Source organism: Cupressus sempervirens, chromosome 4 (genome assembly GCF_028749045.1).
Source record: "Cupressus sempervirens isolate cs-2001-9-10 chromosome 4, ASM2874904v1, whole genome shotgun sequence".
Lineage (NCBI taxonomy): Eukaryota > Viridiplantae > Streptophyta > Pinopsida > Cupressales > Cupressaceae > Cupressus > Cupressus sempervirens.
The window spans coordinates 368,614,960-368,638,766 of NC_143121.1; the positions used below are offsets into that span (position 1 = coordinate 368,614,960).

Below are 23,807 nucleotides of genomic sequence, written 5' to 3' on the forward strand. Positions count from 1 at the left end.
GAGATTAAGATTTCGAAGGAAAAAAAGACAATCGTTATTGTTCAAATGCACCAATCAACTTATGAAATATTCACTCTAGAAATCTTCTTTCCTTGATTAGATTTAACTAACAATAGATGATGACAATTCAATAAACTAAAATTGATAACAATATCAGAAAAGAGTATTAGTCACACAGAGGGAAAATTGTCCAAGATACAGAATATTCTGTAGAAGTTTTTTTTTAAATGGATACATCTCCACTGTTACATATTTTCTTGTAAGACATGCTTGTATGTATGGTTACACTCGTGCGAAATATATAATCATATTCCAATAAACTAAAATTGAGAATGACATCAGACTAGAATATTAGTCATACAGGAATGTTTGTCCAAGATATAGAAGATTCTAATGTATATATATGATAAACAAATTTGAATATATTCTGAGCTTGGGCATATTACCGTGTAAAATATATAATTGAATTCCAACAATCCAAGACTTATAACAATGTCAGACTAAAATATTAGTCACACACAGGAAAGCTTGTCCAAGATACAAAAGATTCTACTATATATAACATAAACAAGATGCATCATAACTGTTACATGTATTTTTGTAAAGCCTACTTGAATGTAAACCTGCTTGGGCACTTTCCGTTGTGATATGTATGGAAGGAGGTAAAGTTACATTGCAACTTATGTTGGAAATGAGTTTCAAACTTCAAGTAATAAAAAGCTAAAATATCCAAATAAATTCAAGGTATTTTTTTGAGAATGACAGATGTATACTCCATGTAACAAGAAATAAATGTCAACTCTATGCACAGTCCTACTCTTACTATCAAACAACACAATCATGTTTCTATTAAAAGCTACTTGCCTCAATTTAGCTACACAGATGCAATAAAACCAAGATACTAATCTGAATTGTCTCACTGACAATACTCTACTTTGTGATTGATGTGTGTCAGATGCAAATGTAAGCATTGTTCCCTTTAAAATCCAGTGTATATTTATCAACAAAATGTATTACTGTGTGATAACTTCCATGTCTATCCCATGTGAATATTTGCTTCCGTCTATGACACATCATACATAGAAATATTTATCATAGTAAGACCCTAGAATAACATACAGCGAAAAATGAGGTAGAAGGAAACTCTACAATGGCATTCACTGTAATAGGTAGAAGTTCTTGAAACAAAAAGAGTGGAAAAATTGAAACCATTAATCTCTTACCAACTAACAAAATTTATTTTTGCACCATCTGGGAAGCCAAAGACTTCTACCTCTGGTCCTAGAGTGTCATCATCCATCAGTTTATGGATTCCTATCCCAGTATAAAATGACCTGAAATAAAGTTTGTACAATAAACAGCAACAGTGATGATAAAATATCAAAAGCCAGGGTTAATCAAGAATGTAGAATTGCTTGTTGATTAGATAATATTACCCTATCTTCACAAACCTAATGCAAGCAGAAAAGATTGTATTCTTAGAAAGAGTGAGTACAAAATAACTCACATGCGGCTTCTTGCATTGTAATTGCCATCAATACGAACTCCAGCAAGCTTCTCTTCTGGTCTTGCAAGATCTGAGAGAGGAGGTAAAGATCTGCGCTTGAGAAATAAAATCTTATCTCTCTGTGGAGAAAAAGACAGAGCAGGTGTTGGGGGTGCATCAACAATCTTTCTTAGATCTGCTGGAGGAAGACGATAGCCAGAGGACTCTGCACAAAGTAAATGAATATAGGAAATCACAACTAAAACATAATCCAAACTATATAGTAAATCTAAAAAACATTGATGGCATAGGAGGAAAAAAGAAAAGAATTCAATGAAAATATCCAAAGATATTTATACTCATACTTCATTTCTTTAAGAGATATCAAAAGAATAACTTCGCCAGAGATGCATCCCCTGAAATAATTGCCCCAACCCCTATAGGGAACATTTTAAGGACAGATAGGAAACATTCCCCCACCAGTCCCCATGTGAGAAAAGGAAAGAAAATGTTCCAAGGATGCCCTTATTTTCCTAGGAGATGCTGGGGTACAGCTAACCACCCTACAACCCAACAGCATGTCACGAGACAATAATTAAGATATTAATGCATGTATACTTGTTTAATTATTATTAAGCATACCATGTAATTTGTACACATACGAATAAATTATAAAATAAATTACTCAAAAGAATACATTTATGAACATGTGCATCAATAGGTTATGGAATATAATCAATTAGCATTAGATGGACAATATGAATAACTAATAAGAAACAAGTCGTATTCAATTATATTGACATCATCATTAAAATAATAAAATAATTACTAAACATATTATTATAAGTAATTGATAAACAATTGCTTATTATTACACATAGATTATACACAATTACTAATAACTCCTAAATAACATAATAATCTCTAATCACTAAATAAAACCACATAAGCTAAGCAATCAACAATATTAATATTATATTAAACATCCAAATTAGAGGTCACGTCGATATGGGAAGGGCACGTCAGCACATATTAATACCCGAAAATAGTTACATCAAAGGCATCGAAAATTGAAATACAGGACAACGTGGAAATAAATAAGCAAGGTTAAAACTGCTTTACCAAAAAATCAATTTCGTAGCACGAGGCAAGGGTCTTGACCAGCGAATTGGAAGAAGTTTGGAAAACCTTTGAAAGTGCAAGTCAATCATGTGGCAACGACAAGTGTGGCAGCCCATTAAGGAAGACAGTTTATTAACTAAAGCTGCCTACATCAGTAGGTATGCATACATCCCCTTTGGCAATCAGTTTTGACCAAGTTTAATAATGAATCTAGTTGATATCCAACCTATATGCAATTATATATAAAATGTAAATTATAAGAATTTGAAATTATATGGAATTAGTTTATATTTGTTTTAATATGAAAATTCTCTCTTACTCTGTACTAAGGTATTTTTAGATACGTAGTGTGTGTAGGGTAAAGGCAAAGTAATTTTGGGCACATGGTAGATTATCCCAATACTATGGTTAGGCCTTGACAGATGTTGCATGTAGTTTATTTCACCCGACCTTCGCACACTAAATTTACCATCTAAGAATGACCTTAGTAATTAGAGGAAGTAATGGGATTTTCGCATAAGTCAAATGATTAAAATTCAAATTTGATAACATGTTTAATGATCCCATACCACAAATATCCCTAATTGGCAATTATTATGATAATATGACAAGTATATAAAAAGGGATCATTACACAAAATTTCAAGTGCATTTAAAAAAAAAAACTTCTAAATTAAAAAGGGATCGGTAGACCCACAAGGACCTTCTCAACCCTTGCAACAAAGCCTTTAACATAATAGAACCCTCAAAAGAACTAAATTCAAAAACACGATCTTTCCAAAAAAAAAATCTCATTTTTACATTCTAAGACTTGTGTAGAAGAGCAGGAAGAGAAGAACATCAGTGAATAAGGAAAAGAATAGTGACTAGAGCATCAAATCCACAAGATTTAAGGTAAATTCTTCATTCACCATTTGTTTGTTCAGTTCCTTTTGCATTTTTTTTAATACACAGAGGGAGGACATTCTGATTTGTTTTCCTTCTATTGGAACTTGCAGCTGTGTTTTAAATTCTTAACAAAAACAAACAATGAGCAGCAATGGGAGTAGTGAGAGTGAAGAGATCGAAGTTCAAATACAACAATGAACTAGACTAAAAGCCATCAAATGTTGGAAATAATGTCATTGATGTCAAAGGTAGGAAGATCAGTTAAGGACTGTATTTGTCCAAGTTTAATGACGAAGAATGTTACATTAATTGCATCTCAATAGCTTGATCACATACAAAACCAAGACTGCAAATCAGTGAAGTCAAAGTGAGTACCAAAGAGCTTTATATCTATATAAATTAGAGTCAACAATGATGCACATTGTCTTGAGCAAACAAGGATTTAAGAGAGTTGAACTTATTTTTAAGAAGGCAACGTCAAAGTACTAAGATCGTAGTAATGAGAATCGCCATGAAATTGCCTGAATCGCCAGTTTGGTGATTCAATTCATGGTTTCTGATTTTTTTTTAATCGGTGAACCAGATCAGCAATTTCATCGCATGAACTGCCAATCCATGCAATTCATGCAATAAATTGCCAAAATCACCTTTGTGAATCGTGAAAAACCAGCCGAGCTTGAGGATGATGAGGAGGCTTGAGCTAGAGCCTTGTTTTTTCATTTTGTTTACAGATACTAATAGACATATGTTTCATGGATATTCATCTTACATACATTTATGATTCGATGTCTTATGAATCTTCATCTTACATATATTCTATGATTTGACTCATTATGATCCTATGATTTCTGTTTACTTCAGCTACAATTTACATTTTACATGTAACTTAGTTACACATGTGATGGATTTATCATTTATGTTCCATGTTTATGTATGTTAGCTTCTACTTGATGATGTTATAGTGTGTTTAAGTTATATTCAATAAAGGGTGCATGAAATAAGTTTTAAATTGTTAAAATCTCTAAATTTCAAGGGTTTTTTTAATTTGTCATTTCATGGCCAATTCGCAATTCGATTCGGCCTTGCTGATTCCGATCCGATTCTGATTCTCGTTACTTTGATTAAGATAGATAGTAATCGACGTAGTTCATAAGAGTAAGACAAAGTATGTGAAAGAGCGGACTTAGAAATGATTTCTTTATAAATAATCAAGCATTAAACAACAATATTGAATATGATAGCAATATGCATGGAAATGTTCTTATAAAATTGTGCTTATGATAATTACTAATTAACTAAGATAAATTCAAGCCCATGATCAGCCACGGTGGTTTGAAGACGCAGAAAGAACAATGTACTTGAACAGTGATTCATGTTTGGAAACAATGTATCAATTGAAGTGCACCTCTACAGCAACTCATAAAGCTTATGTGAGCAAGTATTTCCAGAGCAATAGAAAACGAGTAACATGACAGGAGGTCATAAGTCACCCTATGACCCCTTTTGACCGATATGAACGATTCGAATATGTCCTTAGGGGTCCTAGGACCCATAGGGACATATGTCGTCGTTTAATGGGTCAAAGGGGGTCATAAGTCACCCTATGACCCCTTTGACCCATATTATCCATTCAAATATGTCCCTTGGGGAAAGAAAATGACAAAAAAAAGGCAGCAATAAAATGAGTGATCACAAGTTTACACAAAACATCAGCATAATACAAGGATGTGATTCCTTTTTGTTATGATTCAAAGGACAAGATAGAAAAAAAGACAAAGATTGGTCTTTCAAACAACGTGTAATATGGATGAACAACAATGACATATGGGAGCCATCGATAAACAAAGGAATGTCTTTAATAAATCAATCTATGATTTTTGAAAAGTATTAAAAGAAAAGCGATTAATACAAGATTTGTAACCGCTTAAGAACTGCTGATGTTGTAGCTTCAATCGGATTGAAATGATCTAGAGACAATCCCTCTATAGTTATTGGGTAAACATTGTTGCATTTGATTAATCAACAATTACACACACACACACACACACATATATATTGTTGTTAATATTGTCTACTAAAAATTAATTTACAATAACCAATATTGATTAACATAGAGACATGTCTATTCTACTCCTATATATTTACATTCAGATCTGCACTTGAAAACACATATCGTACAAGCAGTGCCAATAAATTTGTAGTGATCCTCCTCAACATGGTATCAGAGCCAAGCTGCAAATGTGAGAAAGAAGGATCAAAGAAATCAAAGATTACAAAAACTTTATCTATTAGCAGATTGTAATCAACATCAAGCAAAAAGTAGATTGTTATCCAAACAAAAGGGACGATACATTATATCAGTCTATAAAACCAATAATACACCTGATCCTGCAAGCATTCTCTCTCTTGTAAAAATCGCTACAAGTTTGCGTCGAAGTAATATTGAAATGCACAAATAGAGCCTTGGTGATCTTACTCTAGGTTTTTACCTTCTCTCTCTTTGGCATGCTTCTGAGACGGTAGTTGATGATATCATGGGTGAACTACCTATTGACCATTAAAACAACACGTTCACAACTAAGAGTAGTCACATGTGAACTATAATATTGAGGTACCTATTGTAAACACAAACACATAGTGGGCAGTAAAAGGAGGAAAAGGCAGCGAATAATTCTTAGACCAGCTGCCACATAAGACAAGGGTCCTTCAGAGAATAAAGTTAACAATCAACTATTTAAGAAAAGAGTCACATGGTTGGATATATATATTGTAAGAATTGAAAGTGTCAGGTCAAGTGTCATTGCATGGGACAATGGAAGAAATTAAAGAAGAGTGTAAAATTAAACAAATGCTACTCTGCATAATAAATAGACAAGTGTTAACATTACCACTAGCAAGGAAGAAAGATTTATAAAAGAAATTCAAACCCGTCAACCACATTGATCATCAGACCCATTAAGCACGGCGAATGAAATAGTTTGACCCCATAATATATTTTGTCACTATCATCGAAGACGGAAGGAGTGTATAAGAAAAGGATAAAGGTATTGAAATCCCCATAACACAACATAGGAATAAATAGGGAGTCTAACAAATAATATTGAGATCTAACAATAATGAATGTGAGAAGAATTAATAATAAAGGGCTAAGTTATAAGGACCAAAAGGTCAATGAGATATTAATAATAAGTTTATAAATTTTGTTTTGGTAATAATGTAATAGTGTGAATTTATTAATAAGACGGGAGTATCTAAAACAAATACTAGATGGTAAAATGAAATAAAGGTGGATAACAATTTGAAGCATATGGACCAACTTTGGAGCAACTCATGTTAAGGATGCGTAGATAAGTATTTTTATCCTTAAGTATTTCATTTATCTACTCATTGTAGTCTCTCTCTTTTTATTTCTATAAATACTATAAGAGCTATTTGCCTTGATCTTTTTCTCTCTCTAGGGATGTTATTGCTAGAAAAGGAAGATTGATATCAAATTCAGGGGGAGTCTTAACACTTCATCAAAGGCAACATTGGATGAGGAGCTCAAAAGATTGATATTTAGAGAGAGTATGAATATCCATGTGTGTGACTACCTGATTTTATGTACATCATGAGGAAGTGATGACTTCCAAATGATTATCACTTGTATTTGCATAAGTTAAAGATGACAATCTTTCAATAACTTTATCTTCCATTATGATAGACATCTTATGATGTTGAAGTAGATCATGATGGATTATAACTTGCATGATGGATTAAGCTCCTTAAACATATCATGGCCTTCTATTGTGATGGACATCTTATGATGTCTAAGCAGATCATGATAGATGATAGCTTGCATGGTGTATTTAGTTCCTTATACAGACCATGAATGTTTCTATCGTAAGTATTATTGAGGATACATTATCTATGAACTTTTTTTAGTGCTCAATGTGACTTGATATTTTGAGGCCATTACTCAAAGTACTTGGTGAATATCATGTCACTTGATAGTTGATATCCTAAGGCCATTATTCCTGATATCATGAGATGATATCTAAATTGTGAGTTTCTTCTAATCAAAGATATTCTTAATCATGCCAACTTGATATTACATTGAGGTAATATCTAACCATGTGTTTATCCTCCCTAGCTAAGAGGAAGTGTTGATGTTGTACCTTAAGCCAAATTGAATTAATCTAGAGACGATCCCTCCATGTTTATTGGGTAAACATTGTTACATCTAATTAACCGTCAATTAGACATATATATGTATGTACGTATGTATGTATGTATGTATGTACGTACATGTATGTGTGTGTGTGTAGTTGTTGATATTGTCTAATGAAAATAACTTACAATAACCAATATTGATTAACACAGAGACAAGTCTCTTCACGAGACATGTCTCTTCTACTCCTACATATATACATTCAGATTTGCACTTGAAACAGACATACCATACAGGCAGTGCCAAAACATTTGCAGCGATCTTCCAAACATAAAAGAAGACTTAAGGAAAGCAACGATAGCAGATAAATAAAAGAGCAGCAATACTGATAAAGTCAGTGAGTGTGTTGCAGCATCATAAATCTAATAGTCAACTCAACAGTGTTCTCAGTCAGCCACACAATGAAGGAAGCAGTTATTTGAGAAAAAAGAAATATTAACAGTGAGGGAGTTACGAAAGACATTGATTAATTTAATAAAGAAGTGGGGATTATATGCAATGGAAATAAAGTGCCAATTAGACAAGTTAGCTACACCTTAAAGAATTACAATGCCAGTGATCAAACTGTGGAGAAGACCAATTCATTCCAATGTCAAGACAGTAAAGAAGTAACTCCCTGAATGATTATGATAATGGAGACTTTCTTAATAACAGCAATCCAATTTGTAAAGGCTTATATTAATCACAGTAATTACAAGGAAACTAACAAATATTAGAAAAGGAAAACATGTGACAATGCCTCAAGGTGATGTTAGTCAAATTAATATTTAAGAACAGGGATTTATGATGGCAAATAATAACCAATTATACAAGTCAAAAGGCAGCGATACAAATGCAGAAGCATAGTCAAGTACAGTGAAGTGGTTTATTTGAGTGTCTTATGGTAGCAATCAAGGACAACAATAATTGCATAAAAATATAAACAGCGATTAATATTGAAGATAACTAATTGATAATTAATCAGCCAACACGTTTGATACTGTATTTACTAAACATTCTAAAACAAACTACAATTTCTTTAATATTAAGCAAGCAGGGTGGTGTGGTTTCTGTTTTGGTTGACGTGTATGCAAAATGCAGAAGCATAGTCAAGTACTGTGAAGTGGTTTATTTGAGTGTCTTACGGTAGCAATCAAGGACAACAATAATTGCATAAAAATATAAGCAGGAATTAATATTGAAGATAACTGGTTGATAATTAATCGGCCAAGACGTTTGATACTGTATTCACTAAACATTCTAAAACAAACTATGATTTCTTAAATATTAGTAATGCTTTTCAGAGATGTGATTTAAAACAGAGACGCAATGAAATAAGAAATCATGTCATTTATTTAAAGGGTGTGACCGTTTGACATAAATGCTATATAGAGCTTGGGAATCATTCAGAGAAAGGTGTGTGTGGAAAAGTAGAGTGAGTATGAGGATTAAAAGACTTTCTTAATGAAATGTCTATTCCGAAAAGGCATGACTATTAGGAGATAAAGGCATAAATATAGATTGTGTTTGAAGAAGAGAGCAGGTGTAGATATGGGTAAATAAGAAACAAGTGTGTGAGTGTGATAGAGAAATATCAAATGCACCAACAGATATATTACATGCAGATCTATAACAATCTGTGACAGAATTTTATAGAGAGAAATAACCGCAGATTTGACAACAGGTGCCGATTTGAAATGAGAAAGTGAAGTCTTAAAGAAAACATCAAGCAGATTTATATTGAATATTTATGAAGGCTTGTATGAACAGATTTATGAAGGCCTGCATAGACAGATTTATGAGGAGATTGTGATCAGTATTGTGACTTTTTTTTATCAGCATAATAACAGATTGAAGAAGAGAAGTTGTGAATGAAAAGATATCCATCATCTGTTAGAGAAGAAACATTACTAAGGTGGAAATTTGAATAAAAGTTTGGTGCCTCTAACAGTTGTTGAAGCTGGTGCTTCCAGTAGGTTAGTGCCTACAAATTGTGGGAGTGGCTTTTTCCAGTGAGTTGGTGCTCATAAACTTAGGGGTTGGTGCCTAGGAACATTGTAAACGAAAAATTATATAAAAGCAACTATTTGCCGTGGTTTTCTCCTGCATTGGATTTCTATGTAAACTTGTGTTATTGTGTTCTCATGTTCATAATTGTCAATTTTACCAACTAGTGCTATTGTGAGAAATAAAAGGTTAAACTGGTAAAATTCATTGTTATACTGATTGACCTCCCCTTACCCACACCTTCCCCATTCCCCCACTATAACCATGTGCTCTTCAAATATCACTGCCATGTGGAATCCTTTTGGGAGTAGGAGTGTAGCAAGACCAGCAAGTTCAACTAACATGTTTAAATGCCCTTTAAAGTCCTCAATTATGCACAAGGCCCATGTAACCCCAAAAACTACAATTTGCATCATGAACATGCAAAGATAAGAAAAAAAAACAAAAATTAAAGGGGAGCAGGGAATGGCTGCTATACTTGAGTTTATTTATTTTGAGGAATGGAACATAGAAAAAATCACAGATATCACAATTTATTGCAAATCACCAGGTCAAAAGATTTAATCACAAAATTTATCAAGGCCAATATTTCATAAACATCGCGGTATCATTTTTGAGGGAAAAAAAAAGCTAAATTTGTTAATATTCTCTTTGAAAATCAGCAGTAAACAAAATATAAGGGACACAAAGTGATAGATGTGTTTTTTAGGGCTCTAGTTATGTTTAGCAACATGTTTCACTTTTGGAGGCTGCAACAGAGAAAGAAAAGAGCACTACAGGAGCAACCAGAGCAATAGGAAAGATGCCAATGTAAACTGGAAGAAATTTCTACGTTTCAACTGCTGCTTTCCATCGCTTTTATATACCAATTGTCAAAAACAAATCCAGAGCTTGTTCTCTGTCAAAATTCATGAACATCGGGTACACAATTTCAAATAGTTCTGTGATGCAAATGGGATAGATATCATTTTTTTTGCTACATATTTAAATAATAAACATAAATATGTACGTCAGTAAATACTGTTCATAATCATTAGATAAAGTAAAGACAATTGTTTTACATAAAAAACACCATTTAAAATCAGTAAAGAAAGTAAAATTTGCTATTTAAAATCTTTGACCTTGTTAGAGAAGAACTACGACTACAATTTGTTTACATGAAATGTCAACTTGCCAGGTAGATGATTATCATGTCTAAAATATGTATTCTTAGTTCAGGTTTGGGAGTAGTTCATGACAATCTTGTCTAAAAATGTATTCATTTTATTTGTCTAGATTTTTTATCATATTAAATATTACTGAATATTATTCATATTCTCTAATTATTTACCTTGTCTCACTTTTGCTAGGTTCTCTACCTATTTTAGTAAAAGAAGATGGCTGATGGCAGAAAGCAGGACATTTGTTGGAAACATGGGACACCATGAGCAAATCGAGAAGAAGTCAATTGTAACCATTGCACTAAACAGATGACTGGGAGCATAAGTCGGCTCAAATATTAACTTGCTAAGATCAAATGTCATGATATTATACCATATAACAGCTGTCCCGGAGAAACTACAAGGGCAGCATTAGCAAGCCTTTCAAACATATGCGCAAAAGAAGAGGGGAAAAAAAGGATAGCTGAGGCAAAGGCAGCCCCAATAGCAGATTTCAGTTCTATAGGGTTGCAAATGGGTGCGGAGGCTTCTTCTTCCCTTGGGCCATTGATATGAGGATTGGAAATGTGGGCAAACTATGTCAATGTTTTGGGTTCTACATAAAACTCTTGGTGCTCACCCTAGATTGCAACACATTGCATGGAACAAAGAGATGCAACATGAAGAAAAGTCCGCAATTGCTAGAGTTTGGTGCTACAACAATATTACCTTCAATGTTTTATGTAGTCCGTATTGGGACCAATTTATCACTGCAATGACTGTGTCAGGTAAGAAGTTCAAGGCCCTAAATCGTTATGAGGTGAGTGGGTCATTGCTGCAAGATGAGATGTCAAAAACTCATTGACTTGTAGAAGACCAAAGCAGAATTTGGGAAAAGAATGGTTGCATCAATATACCTGAAGGATTCTAAGTAACACTCTCAGTGCTCACTCTTGATTGCAAGGCACTGCATGGAACAAGAGAGATGCAGCATGAGGCAAAGCTGGTGGTTGCCAGATTTTGGCACTACAATATTCCCTTCAATACTTTCTGTAGTCCATATTGGGATCAACTGGTCACTGCAATGACTGTGTCACGTAAGGAGTTCAAGGCCCAAAATCGTTATGAGTGAGTAAGGGGTTGATACAAGATGAGATCCAAAACACTCACTGACTTGTAGAAGACCAAGGGAGAATTTGGGGAGAGAGTGGTTGCACCATTATATCCAATGGGTGGACAGACAGCAAGAATATGACACTCATCAACTTTTTAACTACTTCAAGTGGACAGTTAGTATTCTTAAAATCAGTTTATGACTCTAATCAAGTGAAAAACATAGAGACTTTGTGCAACATGTTGGATAAGGTGAAGATGGCAGTTGGAATGCATAATGTCATCCAGATTGTGACTGATAATGCAACAACATATGTGACAGCCAGAAAAATTCTAATGGCTAGGCACTCAACTTTATTTTGGAGCTCTTGTGTTGCCCATTGTCTTGACTTGCTCCTTAAGGACATAGGAAAACTAAGTTGGATGAAGAAGGTGGTTGAAGATAATAGAAATATCACTAAGTACATCTACAACCACACAGAGGTCCTAACTCTTATGAAAGAACACACTGATGGTAATGATATGTTTGACCAAGGGTCACGCTTTGCTACTAGTTTCTCACCTTGCACAGCATATTAGCTACAATGCCCAACCTAAAGCAAATGATTGTAAGAAAAGATGGTTAGAGAGTCCTTACGTCAAGAACCATGAACAAGAGAAGGTCGTAAAGGCCACTTTTGATGTTAGATTTCCCAAGATGATGGAGATCATCAATGTAAAATTCAAACCTCAATTAGTGATTTATTATTTAATTTTCTAATACTGCAATTCACTGATTTTGTAAAAAAAATTACATCTAGGTGTCAGAAGCATTGGTGAGGGTTTTGTGAATGGTGGATGGGGATTAAAAAAATGTGTGGTATCTACGAGGCCATAAATAGGGCCAAAAGAGGCCATTCAGCACCTGTATGGGTAAAGTCAATCATAGGTAGAACCGACAACTCTGACTTATTCGTGCTACTGCCTACTACTTGACCTCCTAGCTTTTTCTCCAAAAGTCAAGAACCATGAACAAGAGAAGGTCGTAAAGGCCATTTTTGATGTTAGATTTCCCAAGATGATGGAGATCATCAATGTAAAATTCAAACCTCAATTGGTGATTTAATATTTAATTTTCTAATATTGCAATTCACTGATTTTGTTAAAAATTTTACATCTAGGTGTCGGAAGCATTGGTGAGAATTTTGTGAATGGTGGATGGGGATAAAAAACATGTGGGGTATCTATGAGGCCATAAATAGGGCCAAAAGAGGCCATTCAGCACTTGTACAACTCTGAACTATTCGTGCTACTGCCTACTACTTGACCCCTAGCTTTTTCTCCAAAAGTTTCAGAGCAGATGCAGAGGTTATGAGGTTAGCCTGGACACATCTATTTTAAGATTAGTTTATGATAAGCAACTTCGAGATCTAGTACTTGATGAGTTAAAAAGAGAGCTATAGAAGGTCGAGGAACCATTCTTTTCTTCACCTGATTGCTAACATTGGTTAGACACCCTGCAACCAAGTAAAAAAGAACATGTGTTTAATTTTATTTCACTTTGAAATCTTTACCAGGTTATAAATGGCATTTTATCCTTGCAAATTTGTGGTGGGAAGATTATGGGGCCATAGCGCCTAATATTCAAAAGGTTGCCATCTGCATATTATCACAACCTTGAAGTGCTTCTGGTTGTGAGTGCAACTGGAGCATTTTCTAGGCCATTCACACAAAACAGCACAATACATTAACTCAACAACACTTGAATGACCTTGTGTATCTGCAATATAACCTTTGATTGCATGAAAAGAAGCTACAAGGGCAGGCTTCACATAAAGAACTTTACTTGGATGGCATTGATTCATAATCAGCAGATTGGGTTTCTGCTCCTAATGGTGATGATGTGGATGTGAATCCTTTCTTTACTGATGACCACCAAGCTGAGTCAAATATGGAGCTAGATGATTGGGATGCAAAAGTGGCAGCACATAAGGAGGAATGTGAGATTGGTCATCCAACACAAGCTCCTGCTGAGGTACCTATTGCTATGAATGAGGTATCTGTTGAGACACCTATTAGGGATGTTGCAACTACTCCAGCACTACCCACCCAGCACCAAAAATCTCTTTTGAGCTTTAGCCATAGATGCAGCTTGTGATTTCAAGTTTTCATTAATACTGAAAGTTGAAATTAATACATATTTAGAGGTTGCAATTGCTTTGCGGAGCTAGACTTTGATGTGTAATAAACTCAATTTATTCAAATGTTGCACTTTTTTTGGTCTATGACTCTACACTAATTTGCTAAATTCATATTGCTATGCATTTAACTCAGAACTTTGACTTATATATGATGAAAATATCATATCAGTATATCTTCTACAAATTCGGTGCATATGTGTGTATTTTTAAGAATATTTTAAGAAATTACATATTTTCAAATGTTCAATAAAAGTGCTGATTTATACCATTTTTTTTCTGAGTTTTCAGCGAGTCCCAAGTTTTCAAAATTTTGGGCTAGTTGAGTTATTGTCAAGTTGAACTTTTTAACTATGGCTATAAATCCAGCTGAGAAGATTGAGCCAACCACATTGCATATGAAAGGGGAAGCAAGAAAGAGGGGAATTCCATTGGAGAGCATGCAAACTAGTGGCATTGCCTTAAGAACCATGTGTTGGGATTCAAGTGGGGAGAATTCAACTTCTTCCAAGGGAAAGTAAAGAACAACTAATATTGCAAATATTTTTAACACACAATCAAGAGAGGTGGTCGAGTCTTCCAATGCTAGTTTTTTATGCTTATGCCATAGCATTTCATGTGGTGCATTTTCTCTATTTTAAACAAGGGTTCAAGGATGTGATAGTTGTTGGTCCCTCATTTGTTCCGCATAAAGACTAATAGCTACACACCAATTCCTTGATTGAGAATATTCTAAGGTTAACTGTGTGTTATTATAAATTGATATTAAAAATAGAGTCAAAAGGCTCTATTTACAAGATGTTACATGACAATGTGTCTAAATGAAACATTCGTCAACAGAAGCTGGAATCAGAAATGAACTATACCAACTAAGATTGCCATTACAGAAACATTACAATATTTTAATACCCTTATTCAATGGTCATCGTGCTAACAAACCTACAGGAGACATGATTTGCACATCTTTTAGTCACAACTATATAGAAGGTTTCCCCACTCTCTTCAGAACATTTTATGAAATAAGGTTGTTGTTGAGACCCTCCCTAACTCTGCAAAACCTCTGGAAATGACCAAGACAACCAAAATCATTTCAAACTGATATCCATGTGTGTAAGTTAGTCAACTTGATGGTGGAAGGTGCTTACAAGCAACTTTCTATAGGCTCTACATTGTGTTCATCCATTGAACAATACATATAAGGGCATCAGGAAAATTGATTGGGTGAAAGCGGTGTTGTTAGAGACTAGAGATGTGTAGATGTTCATTTGCAACTGTCATTCTTCACTTGTTTGTTTAGGAATTTTTCAGGAAAGGAATTCCTCAAGTCTGTAGATACTGCATATGCCAACTACTTCATTTCATAATAGAGGATGAATAATGTCCAGGAGGCCTTACAACTAGTGATGGTTAATTTAGAGAAGGGTAGATGGTCAAATGCAAGCGAAACTAAAAGAAGTATAAAACAAAAACTCCTTGATGATGATTGGTCCACACTGACAATGAAATAAGAAATTGTTGGATTTATTATTAAAGTTCTAACATTTAATTTATCAATGTTTCTAACTTATAACATTATTTTCATTGTAATAGCATGCACATGCACAGTATAACTTGAGGATTGAATTTTTAATCCTTTCTAAGATTTGCGTGGGCAGTCACTTTAATAACTGTGCCTTATTCTCTTAAAAGTTAAAGTCTATATGTCCAAAATCCAACGATGGACTTCAAAATGATCTTAATCTAAAAACAAGATGAAATCCGCCCAGGAGGTTATAAAAGGAGAACTCATCTTTCTAAGAAAACATTCAGTCTTTAGGCATTCAGTTCTTAAGTACATAAGATCGAGGACAGCATTCTGGTAGAGAGTATGCTCTAATCCTTTCAGGATTATCAGAAATCAGACCCAGAATCTTTATAGTGTGTGATGTATGAGTCAAACAACCAATCTGTTGTGTAATTTGTGTTCTAATTCCCACAGCTTGTAAATTTGGTATGAGAACAAAGATTGTGTTACAGGTGAGTTATAACCGCTTTCTTCTGGAATATATTTTCTGAAAGCGGTTGTTTCTTCTATTTCCAAACAGGTTGTGCACATCATAACTAACCATTGATGGTGTGTCATTGATAAGAAAGGCTGAAGTTCACCTGAACTGCTACCTTCTTTCTTGACCATATTAATGGAGGAATCATATCATGTACCAGTTGTAGGATCAAACTCCTTTCTTTGGCTGGTGGAAATCTCATGTGTAACCCCTAGTTATCATGCTTGCTTTTATATCTATCCAAATCAGCCTGGGAATCTGGAAAAGTAAACTTTTATTATTTTCCTTTGGATTCTGTCTTCTCACTCAGAACAACCTGTTTAAGTTGTCTAACTGTTTGAGTAACAGACTATATTAATTGCATGGTTTCTATTGTTTGCTGCTTACGAATAGCATCAACTGTATTTTGAACAGATCGGTGTAATTGGGCTTGAACACCCACCATATTTCTGCTGAAGATTTGAATTGATTATAGTTAGCATGAAGGCTGCATAATCTGTATGTAACTGTTTTTTCCAGTTACTGGAGTCTCGACAGATGTTTCTCAAGAGTAGTGAGAAAAGTAAGAATATGTAATATCCCTCCAGATTGTCTTAATAAAGACAATTAATAAAGTTGCATATATTAATTATTTTATATTAGTATAAAATAATTAAAACTAATATAGAATTATTAATTAAGTTAAGTTGTTTTACTTTTATTTAATAAAATTTGTTTTACTTAAGATGGAAGTTGTGCAGTTTACGGGATTTCCACGCAAATTCTAAACTTTAAATAAGACAATCCCCGAAAGGAAAGGCAGAAAAGAGAAGAATTGAGTGTTTCATCAAAGTTGGTCAGTGGCCAAGAAACAAATAACTCCTTTCATCAGAGTATTTATGTCTGGCCTAGTGGAGACAGACGGGTGAGAAGTATTTATTAACAGTCAAGGATTACGAAGATTGGTGAACAGTGACAGAACAATTCTATTGCCAGTGTATGTATCGGGCCGGTGAACCAGAAATTAAGAGTTTGGTGCCATTGGTATAGAAATACCTCTGTCCGATGTTTTGGTTCAGGACATATGCTAGGATGGAATAAGAAACATAACTGTGGAAGTAGAATCCATGTCAGCATAGTGCCACGAAGTTTCATAGTCTCCGCAATGGTGATGGATACATATACAATATTGTGTTTTGAAGGCTTTTGACAGGAGCAGTCAATTCATCATACGTTGAGAAATTCAGATGGAGACACACCATGATCGCAGAAATCTAATAGCCTGAGAGATGAGTAATCAGAGAATCAAAGAGCTTGAGCATGTATTGATTGAATGTCCGGTAATAGAAATCTGAAGCAGTAAAACGGCCTTTGATATTGAACTGGAGAAAGCTGGCGGATAAGTTTCCAGGATACTTCCGAGTGCATTTAGAGCATTGGTGTCAACAAGAATACCTGCTCCTGGGACCATGGTAAGGACAACCCTATTTCGTCAAAAAGAAGCCATAACATAGAAGGACAGGACAGCAACCTTGTACTATCTGGCACTTCCAACGTATTTGTGTGATTCTCCAGGTGCATATTTCTGAGTTAATATGTAAGATCAATTATATAAATCAATTTAATACATATTCAGGATTCAATTGACTGTATCTGATAAATCTGTATTTTTGAATTTATAAATTCTGTCTGGGGTTAATTACTGGTAATTACATCAGAGTTAGAAATTGATCCTAGAACAATATTGGAATTTGTCCTATAAAATCCAGGATTTTACAGAATATCATGGCTATTTTGCTGTTGGGAGGCATGAAACTGTGCTTGAGCAAGGCATTCCCGTGTCTGCTGTTGGACAGCATCAGCTTGAATCAACATCGCCTAGTGGATAGAAAGATTTGCCAGATTGAGCAATCACTCGGATTAGGAGCATCGATTTGGCCTATTGTAGAGGCATGTTGTGGCCAATACTCAATTTTGAATGTGACTTCTGGATCAAAGTGGATAAAGTCCTTCCATGGTGGAATACGTCCTAGAATAAGTGAAGTTACAGAGGAAATTGGTACCTCTGTATCTGTTTCGTCAGTGATATCTGGACTAGTGAATGGTGTTTGGTGTCCAGAAAGCATCATGGCTATGTGACAAGGAGGAACTGACTATAACCATAATTATCACACTAAATTGTGCCATCCACCAACTTGAAGAAATGTGCATGCAGACAAGTAGGCACAGTGTGTTGTACTGGGTTCTCCTATGATGAAGGGAGTCCTAACAAGATGTTACAAACATTACATTTTATTGTTCCTGATGGGTTAGGAACAAGATTTCCATGATTACAAGAAGAATAGCCACATCAGCCTGGGAATCTGGAAAAGTGAACTTCTTTAATTTTCCATTGGACTCTGTCTTCTCACTCAGAACAATCTGTTCCAAGTCGTCTGACTGTTTAACAGTCTGTGTCACTTGCATGGTTTCAATTGCTTGCTGCTTACGAATAGCATCAACTGTATTTTGAACAGATCAATTTACTTGGGCTTGGGATGCCCACCTTTTAAATGGAATAACAGACAATGTTCACAATCTGCTTTCCATAGCTAGCCTATTCATTTACCAGAGAAAAGAAAATTTGCTTAATTCTAGAGTTATCCTCTTGAAAGATAAAGAGCAAAAACAAAGAATATCCTTTCAGTTGGCAGTGACAACATACCTCATTTCATTAAGGTTTTGATTCATTCACGAATGATTTCAGTGCCTCTCATTTGCTACTTATACTTAGGTAGCCATTCTATTCATTCATCCCAACTGAAAAGAACTTTTTCTCTTTTTGTTCCCTTACAAGAGGATTTCTAGCGGACTCCAGAGAAAAAGCCTGACTAAGAATGATGTCTAACTTATTTATCTACTCAAAGACATTTCCAGCAGGTTAGATACACATGTCCAGGTTTTCAATACATTTTTCCATCCAAGAACTAAGGTTTCCTGAGAATTCCAGTACTTTTCAGTATTATTTTTAAAGGAATTTGTAAAAATTTCTTGTGCCACTTACAAAAGTTTCTCTACAAGCTTCAACCGTTTCCAATTCCAGTTCTTGTTGTTTCCTTAAAAAGTCTAAAGGAAAGCTTTTACTTTCTCCAATTACAGATGCAAGTGTTTGCAAAATTTCTAAGCACCCATTTCTGAATCTTGGTACAACATGGTTTACCTGCCGTGGTGTACTCCGTGTAAGCCATACAGTGACATAACGATCTGATCACTCTTCTAAATCTAATGCCCACTTTGATTCCAGGTCACAGTCAGTTTCCAGAATAACTCAACATAACTAAAGATTTTCTCACATTTTGTTAAGAGGTTTTGCCTTTGAGATTTTTGCCACTTTGACTCTATACTGTCTCCTCCTAAAGAGGATCTAAAGGCCTCTTTCTTGTGGTAACTTTATCACGGACCGATGAATTTCATCTTTATTATAAAAAGAATTATAAAACAAAGCGGGTCAAAAATGATTGTTTTCACTGCCTATGCAATACTAGAAATCTGATGAAAGCCTAAGGAATGCTTGGATAATCTATGTAGGCCTGATAAACTAATAATATTCAACAAAGCCGTAACCATAATTGGAAAAACAAATTAATGAAGAAAGCCATGGTCCATAAGCCTACAAAACGCCTAAGAGCATTCAAACCAGAAGAGCTAGAAAACAATTGTAAAATTAGGAATCGGCTGTCAAGAACGACATAATGAAATCGAAGCCTTCTAAAAAGAAAAAGACACGACTGTTAGATGATTAGCTTAGATGAAGCAACAATTAATCATATTTCCTTCTACCGTGTCCCCTGCAAAATTACATTAATTACACATTTATCTTTATCTACTGTAATAACCTAACTCAGGTGACGTTAAATCAAGAGAACCAGCAAAAATTGGAATGTATTCTTGCAAAAACCATCCGTCAGAGAAACAATTAATTAGATTCTGCACAATAGACTCTTACCTGATTCTTCCAAAGATGGGGCTGCACGTCCGTTTCCATCCTTTGCATCCTCAATACCTGAAATGGGCACAAGGCTGTGCATGGAACGTACCCTGGAGGAATCCATCCTGTCCTCTCTTGACCAGCCTGGTAAAGGATGTATAGACTTTCTCAGCTTCAAGGGAGGCCCACTAAACCTTGTGAAGGCCAAAGCCTGTCTTTGTAAAGTGGATATCCCTCCAATCCAAGATCCTGTTACAGGAGATAGTGGATAGGAGCATGAGCGGACTGAGAATCTGTACACCTTTGGTGCCAGCATTTGGGAATGTTACTATATACTGAGTCTTTATCTTTCCGTAAGGGAATAAGCCTATATTGGGAATGTGCAGATGGTGACTTTAAGAATTCCTTACCTTATTGACGTGTGATGCACCAAAATGTTGCCAATTCCCACGGGATTGCAGACCACGAGTTAGCCGGTATAAATTTATATCAAAACTAAATAACCTTCTAATAAGAAAATTACCCTTATAAATAGATATCATTTTTTATTCAATCAAATTATTGTTAGATAAGCACTGATTTCTAATGTATTTTGACCTTTTTGCTTTTGGCGGCTATCTCACAGCAGCTCCTTCGTTTTATTATGAATATTATGATCATCTAATATTAATGCATGTATATATAGCCTCTAAATCTTCCACAATGTGGTTGTCATTTAGTGCTCGAGGGAGAGTCTTAGCTTTGTCAAATTTGTTTTTTTTTTTTTTTAATAAAAATAATTGGATTACATGTAGAGATCTATTATTGACTTTAAATAAACAAATTATAATATGATACCTAAGTCTATATATAAGTCAAGAAGTTATCCTTTAACATGTTAAATAGTTATAAGATGGTAGATTGTGTTTGTTAAAAATATAAACTATTAAAAAGTTACATTAAAAAGATATAATTAATTATTGATTATCATTTTAAAAGATAATTTAATATGTTTTAATAATTGTGTCTATTTTTCATATACATCTAGTAATTACAAATGTATTATGATGTTTCATTAGTATTATAAGTTAATTTTCTATTGAATGGATGAATGGTTTTAATAATGCTCACAAGACTTAATGGTTTAAGAGATCAAGAAATGTCAATCTTAAATTAATTTTAAAATTCCATTTAATGTCAATTGTTTGATATGGATCTTAACAAGGAAGGTAGTTGTCTAATTAATCTTATCTTTATCAAATAAATGGTGCATGTTGTCAACATACAATTGTTTTCATATTGAATTTAAATATCCTCGTAAGTTATGCATTCCACGGTAAAGTGGCATTCCGTCTCCACCACATCCTTATCACATTATATGCAACTTCTCTCTTCCCTAAGGGCTCATTTGGTTACAAGCATAGGAATAGAAAATTAGAATGGAAAATAGGAATGGGAGTGAGAGTGGAGAATGAGAATGGAAAATGACAATCCCATTCTTGTTTGATTCTCCTAAAATGTATTTGGGAATTCATACAAAGGGATGAGATAAAACTTTCAACTAAGGCGCCTGCTGCACAATCCTTCCCCGATCCCCAATTGGTTTTGTAAATCCCTCAAGAAACACTTGCATAAAATGGCTTCCCTCCACAAGCACAAAACTACCAATAAGCATAGTAGCTCGCCCCCAAAACCATCAATTTTAGTTTTAAAAACTCAACAATCACTTCTACTCATCCATGGTCAGGAGGGAGGTCGTCCGGAATAGTGAGAAAGTGGATCTAGAAATACTATTGCTACAACTCAAAAAAATGCCAAACTTCTCTTCTTGTCAAACTTGGAAAACTAAAAAACCACTGGCTTGTCAAACAAGAATGAAAGTATGTAAATAGGTACAAATCATCTTGGCCATAAAAGGTAATATTTGACAAATAATGGAAAGAAACCTGTATAATTGCATGCAACAGATATAGAAAAGGGCATTACATATATCAACAACTTGGCAAGAATTCAAGCAACTCTCACATAGAACCTCCATTAGAGCTTGTGTCATTTGAAGTTTTCAATGTTTTGTTACACGTAGAACTAGAAACAACACTTCTATATTGTTGTGTGGGTAGATGTCCTAGTTCAATTATTTGAATTGCTCATTGCTTCTTGGCTGCACAAACAAAAAAAAGAAAAAAAATAATTTATATTAAAAAATCTCAGTGATCACTTCTACTCGCCCATGGTTAGAAGGTAGGTCATCAGGAATAGTGAGAAAACGGATCTGGAAAGCCTACTGCTACAACTCGTGAGAAATTACTACGAGGTGGGACAATGGCATATCTACAGTTGGAGCAACCCTAGATATTCCTATTATCCATTCCAATAATATGTATTTTTGGGAATGGACATATACTCATTTTGGGGCTAAAATGGAATACGTATTCCTATTCCCAATTCTCATTCCATGCACCAAACAAATAATACAATCAAATATTCTAATTTTCAATGACTATTCTAGTTGTATTCCAGCAACCAATCGGGCTCTAACTTCCTTGGGTATCTTCCACTTGTCAAACTTACATTTAAAATGATGCGATTTCATCCTTGATTTCATTAAAATATCAATTTCATTTTTCATTTGTCATCAATTATGTCTCTCCATTTAATTGTAATGATTGGTTTTACTGTAAGTTCAAACATTATGAATAAGTTTATAAACAAGTGAGTATGTTTTTTATTTGAAAACAATTACTAAGATGCATGAACATTCAAAGATGAACAAAATGGTATAATGTTAATATTGTATTCACTTATGAACTTTTTTGTTTTACTTTTTAGCTTGTAAGATGTATAGACACTCAATGATAAATCAAATAAGATTAATGATACACATACTTAAAAATTATTTTATTGTATTGTATTTTAGCTTCGAAAATATAATGCTTGTTATTAATAATAATAACTTCTTTTATATATAACATTTATATTAATGACTTGAAAGATGAAGTTAATTTGACTCTTTTGAATTAAAGTATAGACAATGTCTACTAACCAAGCTTTAGCTAAGGGGATCAAATATCTTAAGGAAGATCACGAGGAGTGCATTCAAAAGTTGGAGGATACCATTAGGGTGATTAAGGAAAAGCTAAGAGATGTTATTATTGTTGGTAATTTGGTTGTGGATAATACCATTGGGGGCCTCAAGAACAAATAGGTGGAAGATTTATAGGTTATATCTAAAGGAGCAAATGCATCTCCCTTTGTCAGTGTGAAGTTGGCCAAGAAAGCTCAAGTCATTAACAAAGGTGTGTTAAAGAAGGATAGAGACATTGTAGACAACAAAGGTAAAGCTAGAAAGGAGAAAGAGATGGCATCTATGTTTGTACCTATGACCAAATTAAGGAGAAAAGATAGGGTGATTACCTCAATTGATAGCATAGTCAATAAGGTTTGTACTATTAATAAGGAAACCATGTAAAATAATCATAGTTTGGTAAAGATTTTGTAAGTTATCTGGGGCTTGATTTCCCTATTTCTGTTATAAATTTTAGTTGTTTTTTTGTTGATAGTTAGCTTCTAAAATATTTAGCTAAATTTTTTTTTTAAAACTATTGTAGGGCTTATAGTCCCTTCAAAACTAGTTTTCCTATAATCAAAATATTAATATTGTAAAGATTTGTTTTCTACAACATTTTCCACATAAACTCATTTAGCTAAAAACATGGAAAA

At 34.3% G+C, this 23,807-nt stretch overlaps 1 protein-coding gene across 2 annotated transcripts in view; it reads right to left on the reverse strand.

The window, feature by feature from the left end:
* Nucleotides 1–20,760, reverse strand: part of LOC149561603 (putative glutamyl endopeptidase, chloroplastic) — a 110,015-nt gene extending 89,255 nt beyond the window's left edge. The window contains exons 1-4 of one of the 2 annotated variants that reach the window (XM_089825201.1): nucleotides 20,519–20,760; nucleotides 20,127–20,357; nucleotides 1,508–1,712; nucleotides 1,224–1,334 (exon numbers count right to left, since the gene is read on the reverse strand). In XM_089825201.1, the coding sequence (XP_089681327.1) occupies nucleotides 1,224–1,334; nucleotides 1,508–1,712; nucleotides 20,127–20,232 (422 nt within the window). In that variant the 5' untranslated portion in view covers nucleotides 20,233–20,357; nucleotides 20,519–20,760. Of the gene's footprint in view, nucleotides 1–1,223; nucleotides 1,335–1,507; nucleotides 1,713–20,126; nucleotides 20,454–20,518 lie in introns of those variants that run through there. The other variant, XM_089825200.1, reaches the window with a different exon arrangement.
* Between the last annotated feature and the right edge of the window lie 3,047 nt (nucleotides 20,761–23,807).